We start from the raw sequence: 22,114 nt of genomic DNA on the forward strand, positions 1-22,114 counted from the left end.
TCACTGAGTTTCTAACACGTTTGATGTGAGATACAGTGTTCAATGCTGTAGTTAGTTTGCTCAAGGACAAATTCAAAATGTATAAAATGAGTAATAATAATGGGGGAGGTGCGTGCGTGCGTTCGTGTGTGTTATTGGGCAGTTTGTGGAAGATCAGGCCTACACCTTTCTTGGAATGCAAGTTCGAAACAAAAAAAATAACACATTTTATTTAATAATCCTAATTTAATATTTTACAGTTAACGATAAATATGTAGCAGAGAGGGTTCGGCTGATCCTGGCACATTCAGACTGGTAAGGCTCATCAACATCTCGGGGCCCTTGCCTACACGCAGCCCAGACAGTCACTGGAGGTAAATCACCATACTAGGAACCATGAGGACTTGCACTACTTTTGCTTCCTGCATGGAGCTGGATTTACACCAACCCTTCGGCCGCTGGCAGTTGTACTCTAAATAGCCAAACATAGAAAAACACATCTTCTGGAGGGTTACAAATTCTTTTAATGAAATGGGACTTGCATACTCACTCGTTTCACGCTACTTTACTCCCTTCTAAGGTACAAATGCTTACAAAGTTATTTGTTATTTGTCCTATAGATGTAGAAAAACACATATTAATTACACTGCCTAATCAAATTTGTCAATTAAATCAATTTCTTTTTCTTTTCCAATTCCTGGAAAAGGATCCTTTAAATTGTTTGACACTAAAATATTGACTGTTTATGATGGAAAAATGAAAGCAGACAAGCAGGACGTGCTTGACCGTAGTTTTCTCATCACTAATGATACAGAATGGAGAGTCTTCACCTTTTCAAAGGTAGTCACAGGCATTCATCAAAGACAAACTGCAATATGATAGCTAATATCACAACCGTTCAAATTGTCAACATGTTCTGAAAAAAGTGTTATACAGTGGCTTCTTGTACAGTTAAACGACTGTGGGGCTGTCAGCACCTCATTGTTCACAAATACTGTGAGTACGTCAATGAGTGAGTGAGTCAGTCAGTCCGTCAGTTTAGTTTTACGCCGCAATATTCCAGCTATGTGGCGGCGGTCTGTACATGATCGAGTTTGGACCATACAATCCAGTGATCAACAACCTGAACATCGATCTGCGCTGTTGGGAACCGATGATAGGTGTCAACCAAGTCAGCGAGTCTGATCAGTCGGGACCACCCGATTCTCTTACGACAAGCATAGTCTCCTATGGCAAGCATGGGTTGCTGAAGGCCTCTTTCACCCCGGGACCTTCATGGGTTGATGGGTGAATGGGAAGGGACCAGTTTTATGATGTGGCTGTGATTGGTTTGATATGCGAGTACCTTCTTTTTGCATTAGCTATATTTGGAAAATAATAGTGAGTGAGTGAGTGAGTGAGTTCAAATGTATCGTAGTAATCTAGTCACAAGTTAAAATATTCTGTGTATTAAAAGTAGGCTTAAAGTTACATTGAATGCTTTGGGACTTACGTCCAGTCTCAGGAGGACAAACATTTATTAATATTTTAAGCCCCCTTTGAGGTTACAGTCACTGACAATATCAGTTATAATTATGAATCTAAACTATCAGTAGGAAATATTTATTTTGCTTCTTGTACAGTTAAACGACTGTGGGGCTGTCAGCACCTCATTGTTCACAAATACTGTGAGTACGTCAATGAGTGAGTGAGTCAGTCAGTCCGTCAGTTTAGTTTTACGCCGCAATATTCCAGCTATGTGGCGGCGGTCTGTACATGATCGAGTTTGGACCATACAATCCAGTGATCAACAACCTGAACATCGATCTGCGCTGTTGGGAACCGATGATAGGTGTCAACCAAGTCAGCGAGTCTGATCAGTCGGGACCACCCGATTCTCTTACGACAAGCATAGTCTCCTATGGCAAGCATGGGTTGCTGAAGGCCTCTTTCACCCCGGGACCTTCATGGGTTGATGGGTGAATGGGAAGGGACCAGTTTTATGATGTGGCTGTGATTGGTTTGATATGCGAGTACCTTCTTTTTGCATTAGCTATATTTGGAAAATAATAGTGAGTGAGTGAGTGAGTGAGTTCAAATGTATCGTAGTAATCTAGTCACAAGTTAAAATATTCTGTGTATTAAAAGTAGGCTTAAAGTTACATTGAATGCTTTGGGACTTACGTCCAGTCTCAGGAGGACAAACATTTATTAATATTTTAAGCCCCCTTTGAGGTTACAGTCACTGACAATATCAGTTATAATTATGAATCTAAACTATCAGTAGGAAATATTTATTTTAGACATGTTTGACTGTGATTCTTTCATGACAAGGGATGCAAAACGGAGGATCCCGATCATTTAACTCTTTCCATTCGAATTACGGTTGAAAGGTCACAACCCTTCAATACGAGTTGACATGGGCCATTCACTAATAACATCAAAGTCCATATGAACTTATTGTTTTTCAAATCGTCTTTATTCACTTTCTTTAAAATATTTCAGACCAAAAGAGAAAACAGCAGGTCGTCTTTAGTCTAGAAACACTGGAAATGCGGGTTTTGCTTTTTCCTAAAAGGAGAAGCATAACTGAACTTAAACAGTAGAGTAATAAATGTGACGATTGTTTTCAATCTAGTGACTTCACTACAATAGATTCACTTAGACTTATAGGGTCATGGCATTCAGAGAACGATGAAACGTGTGTTACCTGTGGTAACAGTTACAAAAACAGTCAACAGCCAAAGAACATTGCTAACAATCAAATGTCAAGCGTCGTAACAGCTACTCTCATCATTACATGTGACAGACAGAACTTGGCTTGCTGTCATGAACGAGTTTCGACGACCAGACATTTTTCGCTGTGTGGTCACCAAAATTCAAGGTCAATATAGAACATGGTTTTGACAAGGGGAGATAATCTAGTAAATCCTAAATTACACACTGTCACAAAGTGCACGAACTGCATTCGAAGGACATGGATACACGGCTAGAAAACTGTGAAATTGGTTTAGTATGACTAGGCGACTTATCATGTCCCTCGTATTGAAACAGTTTAAGAAATCCGACGTCATGTCTCGTCCATCGAATCCAGAGGCTGTGGTAGGCAAAATCTGGTCGTATGCACGACCGGTATATTCACTACCTCTCCAACCACCACCCCCAGATCAAACGTGCAATTGTCTCCACCCTGACCAGACGAACCAAATCTTTCTGCGATTATGACCATCTCCAGACTGAAATAGACCATCTAAGAACTACATTCATCAACCTCAACGGCTATTCGAAACAAGTTGTAGACAAAACCATATCATCAACCCTGCAACGGCAAGAACGCCAAGAACGCCAAGCAAAACCTGAACCATCATCTGTTAGAATTAACATTCCCTACCAAGGTCAGATTAGCCACCACATCAGCCGACTGCTAAAGAAAACTGTCGGTATAGATGGGACCTTCATGAAGACCATTCTGAAGGCCAGTGGCATATGCACACCAACCAAGAAGACTCACAAGCCCAGGGGTTGCATCTACAAGCTTATGTGTGACTGTGGCAGCAGCCATATAGGAGAGACATCTCGCCCCATTGACATTAGGCTGAAGGAGCACAGAACTTCAGTAGATCAGATCTAAAGTCAGCCCTTTCTGAACTTATTGGGAACAATCCGTCACACTCCTTTGACTGGCAAGCAACAACCATCATAGCATCAAACATCCATGATTGGCGACGACGCAAAATTTCAGAAGCTATTGTTACGGTTAAGAATTTACCGTGACAAACTATGTAAGAAATCCTCTGTGAACCAGCAAAACAGAACAAAGACAAGTTTAAAATATTCAAATCTTGTATTAAGGCAATGATAGCAAGTTATACAAAGTCACAAGTCAATTTCACATTACATATTTCAAATACAATACAACTGCGATAAAATGTAAGGCAATGGGTCACAAAATATATGGTATAGCAAACCCACCAAAGTCTTAGTGCGAGCGAGAAACAGTCGTGCAGAATGTAACACAACGAGCGGTCTGACAGCAGTTTCAGACGTTGGAAGATATTGATGATGTGGTGTAAACTCCAGAAATGAATGTGAATGTGTCCCTGTGTGTCGAACATGGCAACTAGCCTTTATATACACTTTCAGTCATTTCCCGAAAGAACGAGCACGTACGGCCATCGCCCACACCGTCTCCTGGAAGTAAACAACAGTCTCCCTGAAGTAAACAAACAGGAAGTCAAGCGCAGATAATGCCCGGAAAAACCTTGTTGCGAGAATCCTAAAAATGCGGTTCATCTATTATACGAAATGCGACCCACCATATTTATAATTCAAAACAGTAAACATTGTGACCCAATAATAGTTATTACTGAATTAATAACAAAATATGCAGAAAATACACATTCGTAACACTATCAACATCAAGAGATCAGCCCTACAGATGAACAGAGATCAAGGGGTTTACCTAGCCAATGCCTGGGAAAACAATTAGACGCAAGGTTTCACTCCATACAAACAGCTGAAATAATTCGAAGCACATCTAAGTTGTAATCATGACACACTTAATACTACTCTCCAAGCCTTTTGCAGTACGAGTTACTTTACAGGTTACTTATATATTAAGGTCACTATGTATTCCGCCGTCTTGAAGACTTGTACAAACCGATCTTCAAAATGTCTATGTCCAACTCCATAAGCTCATATATTATCATGGATGATTTGAATGGCCACAAAGAGTCTTCTAAAAGCGTCACCAGCCACCACTATGGGGTGGTGCACATACAAACACTAAATAACGAGCTATGTATATTTAATGACGACCCAAGTCTCTTGTAAACTGTAAGCTCCTCAAAGAGTTTGATTGGTCAGTTCACAATGATCTCTGTGGAAGTGCTCAGTTTCCATTGATGCTATCGGAAATTTAACCTTGTGATTGTTTTCGTCTTATGCAAGATGGACCTTTTCCAAGGCAGACTGGTCCTTATTTCAAGATTTATGCGCAACTAAAAACGATCTGAATGTTTCAGTGATATGGTTTCCTAATCGGTATTTTTCTGATGTTTAAAATGAAATAGCTGATGAGTGTATACCAAAGTTCTCTACAACTCCACATGTACTGAAAAACGTGGTTCAGTTTAGATTGTGGACAAGCCGGAAAAGCGAAGAAAAATGCAGAATATTATTTCCGCTACCACCCAACTGTCCACAACTTAAATAAGTTTACAATACCCAATGCAAAAGTTATACCTATAAACAAAACAAACCACAATCTTGGAACTATGCCTCCAAAATTAAATTCACGTACACTAATGCCCAAGGAATTAACATGGTTCAAGGAATTAAATGCAAAGGTTCAACAGTTGCTGCTCATCATCCTAAAGATGATGAGAATGTAATTACTGATAAATCTAAAATTGCAGATAAAACTGGCAAAACTCTTGCCAAATTTCACCATCGGAAAGTTGTGTCCCAGTGATCTCAAAAGGCAAATTGTGAATCAAATAATGGTGAAGATGATAACGATTTTTTCATTACATGAGCTGTAAACAGCTCTTGATCAAGCTCATGACACTGCCGAAGGTGATGACCATATCCATTATCAGCTACTGGAACACTTGCCTTAACCATGCCTGGTCACACTTTTACATATATGTGACACAATATGGACCCCTGTTGTTTTTTTCTCCTCTCTATTGCGTGATGCCATTGTAGGATCTAAACCCAAAATCTGACCGAACTCACACATATCCTTCCAAATACAGACCGATATTTCTTACCAGCTGTGTCTTAAAACTATGGAATGTTTGGTAAATAACGGATTGATTCTGGTATCAGGAAACCAATAACCTCATTACAAATATTCATTTTTCTGTTTATGTCTTAGTTTACGAAGAACACTCTCTCTGTCGAGGCCATATTGAAGCTATATTATAATGAATCCAATCCTGCTTTAATCCTCCTTTCGAGGATCTGTATCATAAAAGTCTTGACTTGTTCCAAATCTTAGGATAAGAATCAACTCATTCATTTCCGCTGCTGACATTGATCTTGTAAATATATCTCCATCCTGTCTTCTTTCTTCTCCTCCTTGGCAATTGGTTTGGTCACAAATTGATCTAATGTAGAATATGAAAAATTCAGAAACTAATCACTCAGAATATAAACAGGAATTTATTCAAATTAATAGTGAATATAGTACATACAAGTCTTTATTTATAGAAGATGGTACAATGTAAAAACAGGCTATAGATCGCCACCAACACAAGGGAGATCATGATACCAGGGACCATGGGGACTTACACTACCTGCACTACTTGGATGGATTTACTGGCGATTGTAGGAAATATTAGGCCATACTTTAGAAGAACAAATATTCTACGTTTTAAAAGTCCTCGTAAGATTTACATTTACTTTGAAAGTCTTGGGACTTACATACCCTCCCGAGAGTACAATAATTGTGCAACACTGTAACCGGCGTTGAGTGTACAGTCACTAACAGAGGACAATGTCGTGTTGGCCAGTCACATGTTCCAATCAGTGTTCAATTGCAATAATCGTACAATGGATCAGAGTCTTTTTGAAACAAAGTCACGTCAGTCAAATAGCGCTCGTATGTATGAACTCTTGCTTTTGCAAGAGAGGAAGAGTGACATCGCGAGTTACACAGCCCCAGTCTTGTAGCACTTGCACCACTGGACCTTTGTGAGCCACTATAGCTACATTTTACAAAACCCTGTCCACTTTTCACACAAGACACAGTCTTTTACAGCACGCTGTTAGTAATGTCCACTGTACCTTGAAAAAAAATGTCATGACTTTCAGTTATTTTGTGAAACCACCGAGTGAATCAGGAATTCTATAAAACTCCTTTTAGTAATGTTACAAAATCACTGATTTGACGTATCGACTGAAACATACCGATAATATAACATATAGACCGATAATCCTTTCCAAAGTCTATCCATCCCCCTAGCCCCCATCCCTGCCCCCTGTTGACACAAGCCACTAATTAGTACCATTATACCCTCATCTGGATGTTCTGCTATCTGTACTCACTGTAGCTGGATGGACTGCTGCTGTTAATACCTCGTAACCTCGTTTGGTTAGGTGTTGTGGTGAGTAGGTGACTACCGATGCTTAGAAAGATAATAGGGAATCATAACTCAGTGATCATTATTGATCGGTTGATGGCCACTGTTGCTAATAATTGACAAAACAAATATGAAGACTCTAAATGAATTAACATTCATTAGTGAATTACTTCAGATCTTGATACATAGTCTGCAGGTAGAGTCAGGAACCTGTGGAACACAAACTGTGGAACACAAATTGTGGAACACAAAGACTAAGGCCTTGTTGCCCGAACACCTTCGACAAACTCCACTTTCTCATCCTTTAGAACAGAATGAAAACCTTAAACCTTCTCATCAGCATTTCCTTCTCACAACCATCTGCTGCTTAATGAACATTTCCTCCTGATCAGTGGTCCATGATTCTCTGTTATCTCCCTAAGTACCGGTGGTCACCCACTGACTACCAACCATTAGTTGAAACAACAACCTTCATAAACCTTTTAATGAACCCGTTAATCCACCTAAAGGGGAGTGAGTAAAGCTAACAGCCAAGCAATGGGCTATGGGTACTAATTTGTGGCTTGTAACACAAGGAGGTTAGAGGGACGAGGGCTAGGGGAATTATGCCCGTCGTCTATGGTGGAGCCTACATGTACTACATGTAAAACTAACATAATATTATTGGGTGCAGTCCCTCATTGATTGAGGCTTAGCTTTGGCTCCTTCAGAACTTCAATGTTAGCATGTGTGTGGAAAGTGATAAACCGTCTGTAAGATAGAAACTGTCCGTAGAGTACATCACTAAGTTTCTTTCTAAATCAGTCTAATCCAGCTTCTATATGAAGATCAGTATAGTAAGAAAACATCAATCTTTCTATCCTTAGGAACTGGAATACAACCTGTTATTCCTCCGGGTAGTCTTTCCATTCATACATGTTTTCTACAGATGATGGAATATGTCTAACCGACACGTCTACAACAGTGGTTGACAAACCCTTTTGTCTCTGTCAAATAGTTCACCAATTATCTTACAGAAACATCTTTGTTCCAACCCTTCCTGGACGATGTGAAGGTGATGGATCCAAACAGTGATCAAGTGATCATAACAAACAAAATCATAGGTTTCACGACACCTATCTTTCTGACCCATATAGTATGATTAAATAAGATCAGCTGATAGTGATGGTGAAAAGAGGGATCTTGAATAAGGCTGTGACAAACACTCACTTTTCATGTTGACACGGAAGTAAAAAAGACCAAGCCCAGATGCAAGAAAGAGATCTGGATTCGTCAATGTATTTAAACATATTCGAAATTACTAGTCATGAAACTCAAACAGCATCATCACAATGACATCAAAAGCTCAACACAAATACTGTACACGAGCAGATCGGGCGAATTAGAATTCCAGCTCAAAACTATTAGCTGTGTAATGAATATGACAAGACAAAAGACATTCTCTATTATGTGAGTCAAGAAACATGTATATAGAACGTACATCTTTGCTTTTATTTTACCTTTTCCGACCAGTTACACAAGCATACACTAACTATAATAATCGGTTATCTCGCCTATGAAAGTGAGGATGGGATGCCTACCCGTGTATATAGATATTAAAGAAACATAAAGCAATGTGACAACTGGATTAACATGGCTCCGTTTCAGTATTTATTCATATTACATTTAAACTGGATGAACGAAACCGGCACACTTTAAACGAGAGAGATTGTTTTAAGGTACATACATGGAAGTCGGGAAATCATGACATCTCAAAACTGATAATAAGTATCCCAAATTAAGGAGGAATACAACTAGAAGAGCTCATATGAATATTCCCCCTTTCTTGTGCGGTCAATACCCTAAATGTATCAAAGCCTGGATAAATAGGGTCAACACCCTGAATGCATCACCGACTGCATTAGTAGGGTCAATACTCAGAATGCATCACCACGGACAACCACATTCATACCCTGCCAGTTAAGAAGCTGGCTTCAGCTTTTTCAGTGTGAGCCTCCTACGTAGTTTATGGATCATTTCAACAGGAGAGGTCATTTTCCGTTGTCCTGACGCGGCGCCGCCTCCACATGACCAAATGTGTCGTTGGATTACCTCTTTGAAAACTTTGTCGACGGCTTCTTTGTCCCTGGTAGTGATTTCCATGTAGCTGTGTCCCCAGTCCATCTCAACCACAGCTTCCACTACTTCCTTTGGAGGACTGCGGTCGGGAACATTCAGATCCATCTTGTTGCAAACGACGATGATTATGGTGTTCTAAAACAACAAGCAATATAAGATACCACTCTAGTGTGTATGTCTGTCTGCGGGAATGGTTAGGGTTCATAGAGAGCAATGAGTAGGAGGAATTCTCGAGGACATTCATGCTCGTTATCATCTAGTTAGTTATTTCCAGTAGGCTGACTTACAATGGCTGGTGGTGGTCAGCTAGTAAACCACCATCAGGGACTTCGATTGCTGTTGAGGTATTTGGGACTTTAAAAACTGACAGCCTCTAGTTTGAGACAAATGAACCTGTCTTAGCTTAAGATGAGTAATACCGGTAGTACAATATATCACTGAATGTCAGTGTTCATTTCTAATCCTGCATCTAACAATGCATTCTATCCTCAATATTGTCGATTATGTAACTCAAAAAATACAATCTGACATTCGCTGGCAACCAAATATAAAAACGCCAATTAAAATCTAAAGCAAAGTCTAAATTGAACAGTCATCACCTATTTATAATACATATGTTTACCTTCTTCTCTTTGCTTTTCCACTTGAGTACCATATCCCTGATGCAGTTGACTCTTTCAAAGGATGTCTTGTCATCCACGGCATACACGAGCACAAAGGCGTCTCCCGTTTGTATTGCCAACTTCATCATCTGAGGAAACTCTAAGTCACCATGAGTGTCCAAAATATCTACACACACATTCAGATCTCCGTCTGTAATTTTGCAGCTGTAGAAGTCTTTTGTGCTGTCGGCTGAAGGACTTTTAGTCTTACCGTGGACAAATTGACTGATCAAAGACGTTTTTCCTACGGAAGTGGCCCCCATGACTATTAAGTTGAACGTCATGTTGTTACATTGGTCCTTGTCTGCTGATGCTGATGCCATCTTGGAAATCCACGAGAAGATGAACTGATTTATGTCTTCTGAGAGCAATGTAGAAGTCAAGTCACCATGGCAATGCAAAGTTTGTCACGCTACGTCACTCGGGAGGGCAGGTGTGAACCTTTCACTTTATTCAACTGTTGAATTAGCATGTTACTGGTGAAAAGGCAGTCGTGGCACACGTTCAAACCGCGATATTACCCGGCAGTATCTGTCATATTGGTAAAGCAATACCAGTCGATTGCTCCGTACATGTACTGAGGTAATAACGGACATAGCGAGTAACCGACAACCGTGAGAAATATAGTAAAGAAAACCATGATGATTACAAGATGCCATTTTAGAAAGTGGTCAAATGCAACATAAGTCATATTTGGGATTTCACTTTCTCAGTAAATTGCAAATTCTATTACTTTTTTGGTTGAGTCCCATCCAGGATTCGAACCCGCACCCTCAGAGTCAGGCACGTAATCGCCAGCACACAGTCGCCTAGCCCGTTCACCCACCGCGACTTCCACGGCTGAAAAGACGGCCTGATATATTAGCAACAAGCTCGAACATTGATGTACTGTTAAAACAACAAAAGTGGCCATCCGTTATAGGTTCTTACAGTTCTTAACAATTTTACATCAGCTCAGATCAGCTTACAAGTTACATAATTTATGGCCCTTTAGGACACAAGATATGTCAATACAAGAGATACTATTCAGCCGGGCCACTGTATCTGGCGGCAATCACCGGCTATCGCAAACGTTTTTGAATAGAATTTAGAAGTTATACACATTAAGGTGAGGTGGAGGTCACCATTTGGAACACGACGTTTTGAAGAATAATTTTAATCCTTCACCAGAAAACAGTCAACAGTGGAACATGATTAAGCATCCCCTTAAATATTTTAAGTTAGTGGCATGCCTAATGATAAACCTTGAATTGTAACGATGGCTATTATTTGAACTCTCTTCCCCCTTAGGTTTGTTTAAGGCTTTTGCTAAACAATCGTCTATTTTAAAATTCACTTGAAGCACACTACCGACTGTACAACGACAACACTTTTTAATGAATTCATTAGTATCTATTATCGACTTCGAAGACACCGTCAAACCAATAAGGTTAAGCGGTCGTGGAGTCAGGGCGTGTGTTTTAGAGCTCCGACGGAATGCTGAAAGTTACAAAGTAAACAACAACTTTAAATACTTGGAAGGCACGAATAACACCAGGTATTGTGTCTCAACAACATGGGTTGCGATTTTGTGACTTTTCGATGCCGAATTGGTTGTTTTCCAGTTTATATCTCATTGCTGAGGAGGGGGCCAGGAGGATGAAACACAAATCTATTACCATGGCAAATCAAAACCCCAAAAAGCAAAAACGTTATCACATTGATGATACTGATGATGAGGGTGACGTCATTACCAGACTCTGTTACTCTGAACGTAACACATGGCCTCGATTCATTGTCGCTGAATCAAGTGAGAAAAAGTTAACATCTTGTTCTCCCTTTCTGCTAGAGAAAGCAATTCAAGGAATTGCTGGGACTGTCAAGAATGTTACAAAAACTCGATCTGGTTCAATTCTCATAGAATGTCTAAAGAGAGAGCAAGCGGCCAATCGTCTGGAAGCAAAATCATTCGCAAATATCTCTGTAGAATGCTATGCTCACAAATCTTTAAATTTTAGCAAGGGAATCATCCGAGACAGAGATAAGAGTCTTGCTGATCTGTCAACCGATGACATTGTTAGTCAGTTGCGTATGCAAGGAGTGGTCCAGGCTAAGCGATTCAGCTTTAAAAAGGATGGGATATATGTACCCACAAATACTTACTTGCTTACATTTGATGTACCCAGTTTACCTCAATCAATTAAAGTGGCATGCTTCTCTATGAAAATTGACATGTATGTTCCAAATCCACTGAGATGTTTTCACTGTCAGAAGTTTGGTCATGGGCAGAACACTTGTAAGAATCAACGTTCTTGTTCACGCTGTGCTGGTAAAGATCACGACAGCAGCACATGTTCGTGTGAAATCAAATGTGTAAATTGTTCTGGATCTCACATGTCGTCTTCTAAAGAGTGTCCGGTATATCAGTTTGAAATGAGTGTCCAACGTATTAAAACTGAAAAGAACATAAGCTTTTCAGAAGCAAGGAAGTTGGCAACTTCAGCTACACCATCCGGTAGCACTGTATTGAGAGGTAAGTTAACATATGCAGAGGTGATGAGACCTTCCACTAAATCTATTGATTGCCAAACAGACCTGACTTGGCTGACAGCTCAGACACCTATGAGTATTCAGGATCTTCCTTCCGTTTCTTCCTCACGAAAAACGTCACAATCCTCTGAAACTCAAACTACACCGGTTATCAAAAAGAAGAATGTAAATGTAGATTACTCTAAGAAGCAAAATACAAGTGACCGTCTTCCTAAAGGACAAAGAAGCCCTGTGTCACTTTTAAACAGATTTGATCTTTTAGATGACATGGAGGTGTCACCTCCTCTGACAACCCGCTCTCGGAGCCATTCTCCTAAGAAAAAGGGTCGTGAACTTTCACCGATAACACATCCTAAATGACGGATACACTAATACAATGGAATTGCAGAGGACTTAGCAAGAATTATAATGAGATTCTTCTATTGTTACAGGACTTTAAACCTTCAGCATTATGTATTGAGACGTATCTTAAACATACTGATGTTTTAACTTAAGGCAATATAGTTGTTATCATTCATTTTCTCCCCATGGGGACAAAGCTACTGGAGGATCTAGTATCCTGGTCAGACAGGACATGATTCATAGTGCCGTTCCGCTGAATACTAATCTTCAAGCTGTTGCTATTCGGCTGACCTTGCACATTGCTCTTACTTTGTGCTCACTGTATGTACCACCTTCATCAGTTCTTCGTCAAACTGACCTTCAAAGTTTGTATGATCAGCTCCCAAAGCCATGCATCATTATGGGCGACTTAAATGGGCACAACCCTCTATGGGGTAGTACAAATACAAACAACAAAGGGAAGGTAATTGAAGATTTTATTTCTCGATAATAATTGATGGGTTTTTAATGATGATTCCAATACCTACTTGCATCCAGCCGCTGGAACGTATTCTGCACTTGATCTAACCCTCACAGAGTCGAACATTCTCCATGAATTTGAATGGTCTGTACATGATGACCTTTGCGGAAGCGATCACTTCCCTACGCTCCTGAAATCTATAACACCAGGTGACAATCCACCTTCATCCCGGTGGAATTTCACTAAGGCAAATTGGCCTCTATATGAACAATTATGCGTTGAAAAATTAACACCTGATCACTTCAGTAATGTACCAGATCCCATCTTGATGTTCTCAACACAACTGAATGAAATTGCTGATCAAACCATTCCTAAGTCCTCTGCAACTCCTCATATTCGTAAACCATGGTTTACTGACGAATGCAAACAGGCAAGGAAACGTAGGAAGAAAGCAGAGAAATATTTTCGCAGACATCCTACTGTTCATAACTTCAACAATGTTAAAATTACTAGTGCTAAGGCACGACGTACGTATAAGCAAAACAAGCGCAAATCTTGGAGGAACTATGTTTCAAAAATTAATTCACGTACACCCATGTCTAAGGTGTGGAACATGGTTCAGCGAATAAAAGGCAAAGGTTCAAAATCTGCAGTTCATCATCTTAAAGATGGTGACAAATTAGTAACAAATAAAGCTGGCATTGCAAATAAAATTGGCGAAACTCTTGCCAAAAACTCATCATCAGCAAATTATGTTCCTGAGTTTCAGAGGTATCAGAAACACCAGGAAAAGGCAACAGTTAATTTCGATTCCAATAATGGTGAAGACTATAATGAAGTGTTTTCGTTACATGAGCTCCACACGGCTCTTGATCAAGCTCATGATACTGCAGCGGGTGATGACAATATTCATTACCAGCTATTGAAACACTTGCCTGAACCATGTCTGGTCACACTTTTGGATATATTTGACACATTATGGACGTCTGGAACTTTTCCTCCTTCGTGGCGTAATGCCATTGTAGTGCCAATACCAAAACCTGGCCGGGATCACACGGATCCATCAAATTACAGACCGATATCTTTAACCAGTTGCGAATGTAAAACCATGGAACCAATGGTAAATAACAGATTAATTTGGTATTTGGAAACTAATAACCTCATTACAAATATTCAATGTGGTTTTCGGAAGAATAGAAGTACTATTGATCATTTAGTACGTTTAGAATCATTTGTCAAAAATGCTATTATCACCAAACAACACGCAGTATCTATATGTTTTTATCTTGAGAAAGCATATGATACTACGTGGAATCATGGCATTTTAAGGGATTTATATGCTTTTGGTTTGCGAGGTCGTTTGCCTCTCTTTATATCACAGTTTTTAACCGACAGGCAATTTCAGGTCCGAGTGGGTTCAACCCTGTCTGCTCATTATAATCAGGATCAGGGTGTCCCGCAGGGTAGTATTTTGTCGGTCTCGCTATTTAGTATTAACATAAATAGTCTTTCAAAGGTTTTAAGTGATTCAATTGATGGATCATTATTTGTGGATGATTTTAATATTTCTTGCCGTGGTAAAAATATGCGAACTATTGAGAGACAGTTACAAATTTGTCTAACCAAAATTCATAAATGGTGTCTGGAAAACGGGTTTAAATTTTCTAAAACTAAAACCAATTGTATACATTTTTGTAGGAAATACAAACCCCATAAAGACCCCGAATTATCATTAAATGGCACACCCATCAAAGGAGGCTAAATTTCTTGGTCTCATCTTTGACTCGCATCTAACCTTTCTGCCCCACATTAAGTACCTCAAAGCCAAATGTCTGAAGGCACTCGATTTGTTAAAAGTTGTTTCTAATTAAAAGTGGGAAGGGGACCAAACTACCCTCCTTCACTTATATAGATCTCTGGTTCGATCGAAACTTGATTACGGTTCCATTGTGTATGGTGGAGCCTGCAAAAGCAACCTAAAGCTATTAGATCACCAAGGTCTGAGGCTATGTCTTGGATATTTCAGAACATCTCCCATTGACAGTCTCTACGTTGAGGCCGATGAACCATCTTTAAAACTTCGCCGTATCAAATTGTCTTTACAATATATCACAAAGTTATATTCTAATGAATCCAATCCTGCTCATAACTGCGTTTTTAATCCTCTGTATGAGGATTTATATAATAACAAACCTTCACTTGTTCCACCTCTTGGGATAAGAATTCAGCAAGTCATTACTGCTGCTGGCATTGAGCTGAAGAATATTTCTCCTTCTCGGCTTTTTTCTTCTCCCCCTTGGCAATTGGTGAGGCCTCAAGTTAACCTAACACTGACAATGTTTAACAAATCAGATACTAATGAACTACAATATAAGCAAGAATTTATTCAGTTAAAACATAAATATAATACACACAAATCCTTATTTACAGATGGGTCCAAGGATGGTTGCGCAGTTGCTTGTGCCACGGTCATAGGATCCAGAACAATCTCTTCTAGAACACCCAATGATAGCTCTATTTTTACAGCAGAAACAAACGCAATACTAACAGCTCTTAAAAATATTCAAAGACATCCTAAATATAAACAGTATATAATCTTTTCTGACTCTCTTTCTTGCCCCCAGGCAATTAAAAACGTATCTTGTAAACATCCACTTTTAATAGAAATTATGGAGTTATATAATGATCTTGCTACTGACCAATACGACATCGTCTTTTGTTGGTTACCAAGCCACGTTGGCATTTCTGGCAACACAATGGCTCATCTTGCTGCTAAGGCAGCACTCAACAAATCTGTGACACCACTTCTGGTTCCATACTCAGACTATAAAGCTACAATTAGATCTTATATCCGTGATCTAATGCAGAAGAAGTGGGACACCCAAGTGGGTATTAATAAATTACATGAAATAAAACCCTATATTGGTTACACCTACTTGGGTTGTCAGTCCAGATTTGAGGAGGTTGTTATGCGACGATGTGGCATTGGCCATACTAGATACACTCACGAATATATACTTAAAGGTGAGGATCCTCCGTTTTGCAAAATCAATACAGTCAAGCAAGATATGCTTGACCGTGATTCCTTCATCACAAGGGAGAAATATTTTAATGTCAAAACAATGAAGGATCTTTTTAATGTTAATTATCATTTAATCATTGAATTTTTAAAGGAAATAGAATTATTAGATAAATTTTGAATAATATGTTTTGTAAATAGAAAGTTGAGATTTTAACCATTGTGGTAAGAATTGTCAACTGCGATTGTTAGTGGCTGTGTCCTCAAAGGGGGTTAAAGTAGCGTAAAATTATTGTCCCCCTGAGAGGACACGTAAGTCCCCAAACTTTCAAAGTGAAATCTAAACTGACCAATTGTTTAAACGTAATATTTTTGTCATTTTAAATTTCGGCTACATTTTCCTACAATCACCAACGGCTGAGGGGATGGTGTAAATCCAGCTAGGGTCCATGCAGGTAGCAAAAGTAATGTAAGTCCCCATGGTCCCTAGTATGGTGATCTACCTTCAGTTGTTGGCGATCTACAGCCCGTATTTTATACTGTATTGTCCAAATAGTGGTATTTGTTTTAACTCTTCACAGTAGTTTTCATTGTAACTGTGATATTCTAGTTGTTTTACTGTCCTTTGACGACAGCTGTTTATAATGTATACATATTTCATTTCAATATCAAAATGTTCTCGTCACGATATGGCTGAAATATTGCCGATGTGACGTTAAATATTAACTCACTCACTCACTCACTCACTCATTGCTGAGAAAGAAAGCACGACGTAGGTCAGCCATGCGGGTCCGCGTGCTGCACGTGCCGAGATGTGCGAGTGTTTTCTGGAAAAGTTGCTTGTTCCTCTCGTTGTTGTTACTGCTTTCTAATGATGTTGAACAGAATCCTGACCCGCCAAAGAAACAAACCACATTAGAGGGTGATATCTACGTTTCAGAGGTAATAAAAGAATTACGAGAGATGCAGACCAAGATAACGACAATTTCACCAAACTTACGAACCGAATCAACGACATTGAACATTCTATGAACGAACTAACTACAGAGAATGCTGAACTACGTAATACAGTTGATAATCTACTCACGAAGGCGGATATGTTGGAAAATACCTCACGGCAGAACAACCTTATATTTCATAACATTGATGAATCAGCCATGGAGACCTAGAGAGAAACAGCAAGAACGTAATCGATGTTCTGGAAAATGCAATACATATTACTGACTCAGTCGATATTGAACGTGTGAAATGTCTTCCGTCTAATTCCTTTGGATCCCGGCCTATTCTCGTAACGTTGAGGTACTTTAGACAGAAAATAACTATTCTGCAAGCATCAAGCATCTGATCGCATATCACAAGACTATAGTGGGAAAGTTCGGCTAACCCGTAAAAAGCTGAAACCATTTAAGGACAAGGCTCGATCGGAGAATAAATTCGCAATATTGAAGTTCGACAAGCTACAGATCGATGATGAGCTGTACAAACGCAACAGCTCATGTGATGACGTGCAACTTGTGAAAACTCTTAAAAACCGGAAACATGGAGGTTATGCAACACGTCAATCCAGCAAGAAATAGGGGCTGACCAAGGCCCACATGACTTAAAAGCTTGTGTCAGAGTGTTATATTGGAATTTCGAAGGGCTAAAACGAAAGTTCCAACGACCATTTACTAACTTTTTGAAGACTTTTCACATCGTTTCACTGGTCGAAACATGGGCTAGTGAGGAGGATAGATTCACTTTGCCTGGCTATGTTGAATATAGTCAGGTTAGGTAAAAGTCTAACAATGCTGTGCGGAATTCAGGTGGAATTTTCACATTTATTAGCTTAGATATTTCACAATGTGTAACCCTATTAAACAGCTACTCAACAGACATAATGTGATTAAAGATACATAGTTCATTGCTTGTCTTATACTGCAGTGTTGTATATTTTTCACCTGGGAACTCTAGTGGTTATGCTAATGAACTATCCTGGAAGAAGATATTACAAATTTTCGATCAAAGGATTCTCACTGTCAAATTATTCTCCAAGAAGACTTTAATGGACGAACCAGTAGTGATGTGTATTCCGACATTATAATCAACGATGACCGCACCTATTTACCAATTGATGAGGACATAAACTACCAGTCTGATGATGGGGTTGAGCCACGAGTATCCCAGGACTGTGTAAAAGGGCGATTGTTCAGCGATAAGGGTATTGGCAAAATTACAATGGGCAAAGTAGACTATGTTCTCTGTACAGAGAATGCCTTGGATCTGTTTAAAAGTGAAAAGATATTACTGATGAAGTGGAATCCTCCCACTTACCTATAGTTTATTCTTTTTCTGTTAACACTGTGAGTTCCAACCCTGTTGTCTGTGAAGATATTATTGCCTCAAAAATTAAGTTCGTCTTGAAAAATAATATATATATAAAGGATATTTATGTTGGAAATTGGGACAAAGTTAGTCCTGAAGATATCAATTTGTTTTACCCGTTGGTGGATGTTGGTGAAATATCCCAAACTCTAAATCAATTTCATTTTATAATGCAGCCGTGTGCTGAACACTGTAAAATAGTGGATTCCCCACATGAAGGTGGTGATACCACGGGAGGTAACTGGTTTGATAGAGAATGTATTGAAGCTCGCCGTTTTCTTCGTGCATTTCATGCCAGTAACAGTTTCATGCCAGTAACAGTTTCAGAGATAGACAACGGTAAATGGACTCGTGGAAGTCATATCAGCAGCTTTGTTCATTGAAAATGTCTTGCATGTTTCAAGAATATGTCGAAAAATTAGATAAGGCATTGTTGACAAGGGATACTAAATAATTCTAGGCAATCGTTAACCACAAGCGTTTTTCTACGTGTAATAACATTAAACCTTCAGAGTGGGTTGTGTTTCTAAGTCAAATGTTGAGGCAGAGTGTCATGAAATAGTTCAAACGTTTGTACCTTTTATAGATGTTGACTTTACGACCCCTACGGTGGAACAGGAATATCTTGATAGGGAAATATCTATGCAGGAAGTAGTCGACGCTGTAGAGAGTATGCAGTCGGGTGAAGCGCCGGGTTTTAGTGGGAATAGTATAGAGTTCTTCAAAAATGCCCCAATTTGTTGCCTCCAAATGTTACAATTTTTGTTTAATGCCATACTATATTCAGGGGTATACCCGGCAGCCTGGACCCTGGGTGTCATTATTCCCCTGCATGAAAAAGGTGGTGTCGATATACCGTCTAACTATACACCGATCACACATTTGGAAGTTTCATGGAAGATATTTGCTAAGATTACTAATAGTAGGCTCTATGCCTGGGCCCAGCAAAGAAATGTTCTCACTCCAGAGCAAGCAATTTTTAGACATGGTTTCCAAACATCTGATAATATCTTTATTCTCAATACTCTTGTTAATGAATATTTATCATTATTTAGGGGACAGTTATATTGTGCCTTTGTTGATCTAAAGACTGCATTTGACTCTGTTGACAGAAATAGTTTATTTTATAAAGTATGGCTTGGAAATGTGAGAGGAAAAATGTTCGCTTTTCTTAAAAATATGTATCAAAATGTAAAGTCACGTGTTTCACTTAAAACAGGCTATACCTCTTTTTTGAATGTATGTATGGAGTGCGTCAATTATGCCAGTTATCCCCATTTTTGTTCTCTTTTTTTTATTAATGACGTAGTGGAATATTTGTCTAATGATAAACAGAGGTGTGTTAATCTAGATTTCATAGAGCTGTTTATTGTGTTGTTCGCAAAATGACAATGTTCTATTTGATAGTACAGTTTTGGGGCTGCAGAAGAGAATTGATAAGTTAAATTCCAACAAATGGAAACTTAAAATAAATATTGTTATAAGGTCAAAATTGCATCCATGGAATGATGTAACCTTTAACAAATCAGAGGGATTGAACAGGGTCATGTGACATGGTTGGAGCAGTTTCGACCACCTTAACAAGATCCAAAAAGCAGTGCGGGCGCGTGTTACACATTTGGCAGAAAGTTCGAACGCCAGGATTGTACATTTCCATAGTTGGGATAGAACTTGCTCTATCTTGTCCAGGCCTTGATATTGTGTAATGAAGAAAAGGGCCGAGTAAACCTATGTGAGTATAGAACCATGTGTTGAGTGATTCCTGGTATGCCAGAGGGCCAGTACATGAATGCTATGTGTTAGTTAGGAGTCCCGGTCGTCAGACCAATCATTCCTAGATGTAGTAGCCCGGACGCGCCAAGCTAGTATGCAACCAGAGCTTACATCACCCCCGACAAGTCAGAACGACCATCGTATCTGATAACTGGTAATAGGGTTACTAACACCCAAAACGCCAGTTAGGACAATATTGACAAGACTAAGATTGCTGTTTTTTTACAAAAGCAGGTAGACTTAGGAAATATGAAAGAATTCATTTTAAACGGAACCCCTATAGAGATAGTTCCATCATATAAATATCTCGGTGTTCACTTTTCGTACTCTGGAAGTTGGTATCAAAATCAAAAAACCTCAGCCGAACAAGCATGGAAAGTAATCTCTATTGTAAGATCTTCTCTGAAAAATTACACAAACTTACAAATGAAAGTCTTATTATATATTTTTGATGTTAATATTCTTCCAGTCCGTCAGTGATTTTCGGGGGACCACAGCTGTCAAGGAGAGGTGAGTAATGTGCAGTACCTATGTTGATAATTAACTGTTGAAATTCAAAGTGTTACAACATACTGTTGCACTTACATTTGTGAAAGTAATTTGCCATTTCGGGGGGATATAGGCCTTTTGTAAAGGAAGCATAATATATAGTCAAAATTGTCTTTAGACACATTCTTTGCACGTTCACTGATATTTGTGTAAATAATAGCATCTCTTTCCAATTCCTCTACCTCCTTTTAACTATAAAATCATGTTTTCTGATAGAAAATGGGTGGTAGAAAGCGACGAAACTGGACCGTTATGGACAGGACGAAGATTATTACTCTTAGGGGTATGGGACTTCAGTGGACAAGAATTAAAGACATAATGACTAAGGAGAATAAGTGAGTGGAATGTGTTTGCTGAACAGGAAATAGAGGCAAACAGGTGCCGTGAAGGACCCGTCGAGATCTGGCAGGCCAAAATGTACGACACATCGAGAAGACCGGTGCGTCAGGAGACAATGCCTCAAGGAAAGATATTCAACCCTGGATATAACTCGGGGTAGGCTGAAGCAGACACTGGGCAGGTATGTCAGTAGGATGACGATCTCTGGCAGGCAGCATAGATTTGGGATAGGTTGCTATGTACCGGCAAGAAAACCTCTGCTAAACAAGGTACAGCGAAAACGTCGACTCTTGTGGGCACGGAAGGTGGGCACGGAAGGTGAGACGTTTTGGAGTGCCACAGTGGAAGAAGATACTGTTTTCGGATGAATCGATCTTCAAATGTTTCAGCAACCGAAGGGGAATGAAGATCCGACGTGTGAAAAACGAAAGATTCCGTCCATATTGTTTGCAAACGACCGTGAAACATCCGCCTCAAGTTCAGGTGTGCTGAAAAAGGTGACTGGAACGTTGAACAGTGTTCGATATCAGCAAACTATAATCAATGACATAGATATTGATGGTCGTTGTCTCGCATTTCCTGAGAAAGAATTCATTTTTTAACAGGACAATGCCCCTTCTCATGCTTCGAAATCAAGTACTGATTTCCTAGCTGCCAAAGGCATTCAGGTTTTACCATGCCCCGGGAATTCGTCGGATATGAATCCCATTGAGTCGGTCTGGGACATCATCGGTAAAAACGTCACCAGAGACTCTCCAACATCAAGTGATGGGCTGTGGACATCCGTCCACAAACACTGGTATAGTTTACCAAAATCTACCTTTTACAAGCTGCACCGTAATATGCCAAAAGGAGTAAGGGCTGTAGTCACTGCAAAAGGTTAGGCAACATGTTACTGATTATGTTTCATAAA

At 39.5% G+C, this 22,114-nt stretch overlaps 2 protein-coding genes across 2 annotated transcripts; one reads left to right on the forward strand and one right to left on the reverse strand.

The window, feature by feature from the left end:
• Positions 1-3,079: 3,079 nt before the first annotated feature.
• On the forward strand, positions 3,080-3,589 carry LOC137284040 (uncharacterized). The gene has a single exon (XM_067815698.1). It carries the CDS (start codon positions 3,080-3,082, stop codon positions 3,587-3,589), a length of 510 nt encoding a protein of 169 aa, XP_067671799.1.
• A 5,416-nt stretch (positions 3,590-9,005) lies between these two features.
• Positions 9,006-10,149, reverse strand: LOC137283170 (ras-related protein Rap-2c-like). Its single transcript, XM_067814611.1, has 2 exons — positions 9,787-10,149; positions 9,006-9,299 (listed from the first exon to the last, which is right to left on the reverse strand). Exons 1-2 carry the CDS (start codon positions 10,147-10,149, stop codon positions 9,006-9,008), a joined length of 657 nt encoding a protein of 218 aa, XP_067670712.1.
• Between the last annotated feature and the right edge of the window lie 11,965 nt (positions 10,150-22,114).

Source organism: Haliotis asinina, chromosome 5 (genome assembly GCF_037392515.1).
Source record: "Haliotis asinina isolate JCU_RB_2024 chromosome 5, JCU_Hal_asi_v2, whole genome shotgun sequence".
NCBI lineage: Eukaryota > Metazoa > Mollusca > Gastropoda > Lepetellida > Haliotidae > Haliotis > Haliotis asinina.

Excerpts from the sequence above, each read along its gene's own strand:
- LOC137284040 (XM_067815698.1), top strand. The coding sequence starts at position 3,080 with ATGCACGACCGGTATATTCACTACCTCTCCAACCACCACCCCCAGATC.
- LOC137283170 (XM_067814611.1), bottom strand. The coding sequence starts at position 10,149 with ATGGCATCAGCATCAGCAGACAAGGACCAATGTAACAACATGACGTTC. Across the intron at positions 9,300-9,786 it reads GGAAAAGCAAAGAGAAGAAG|AACACCATAATCATCGTCGT; the intron begins GTAAACATATGT and ends TTGTTGTTTTAG.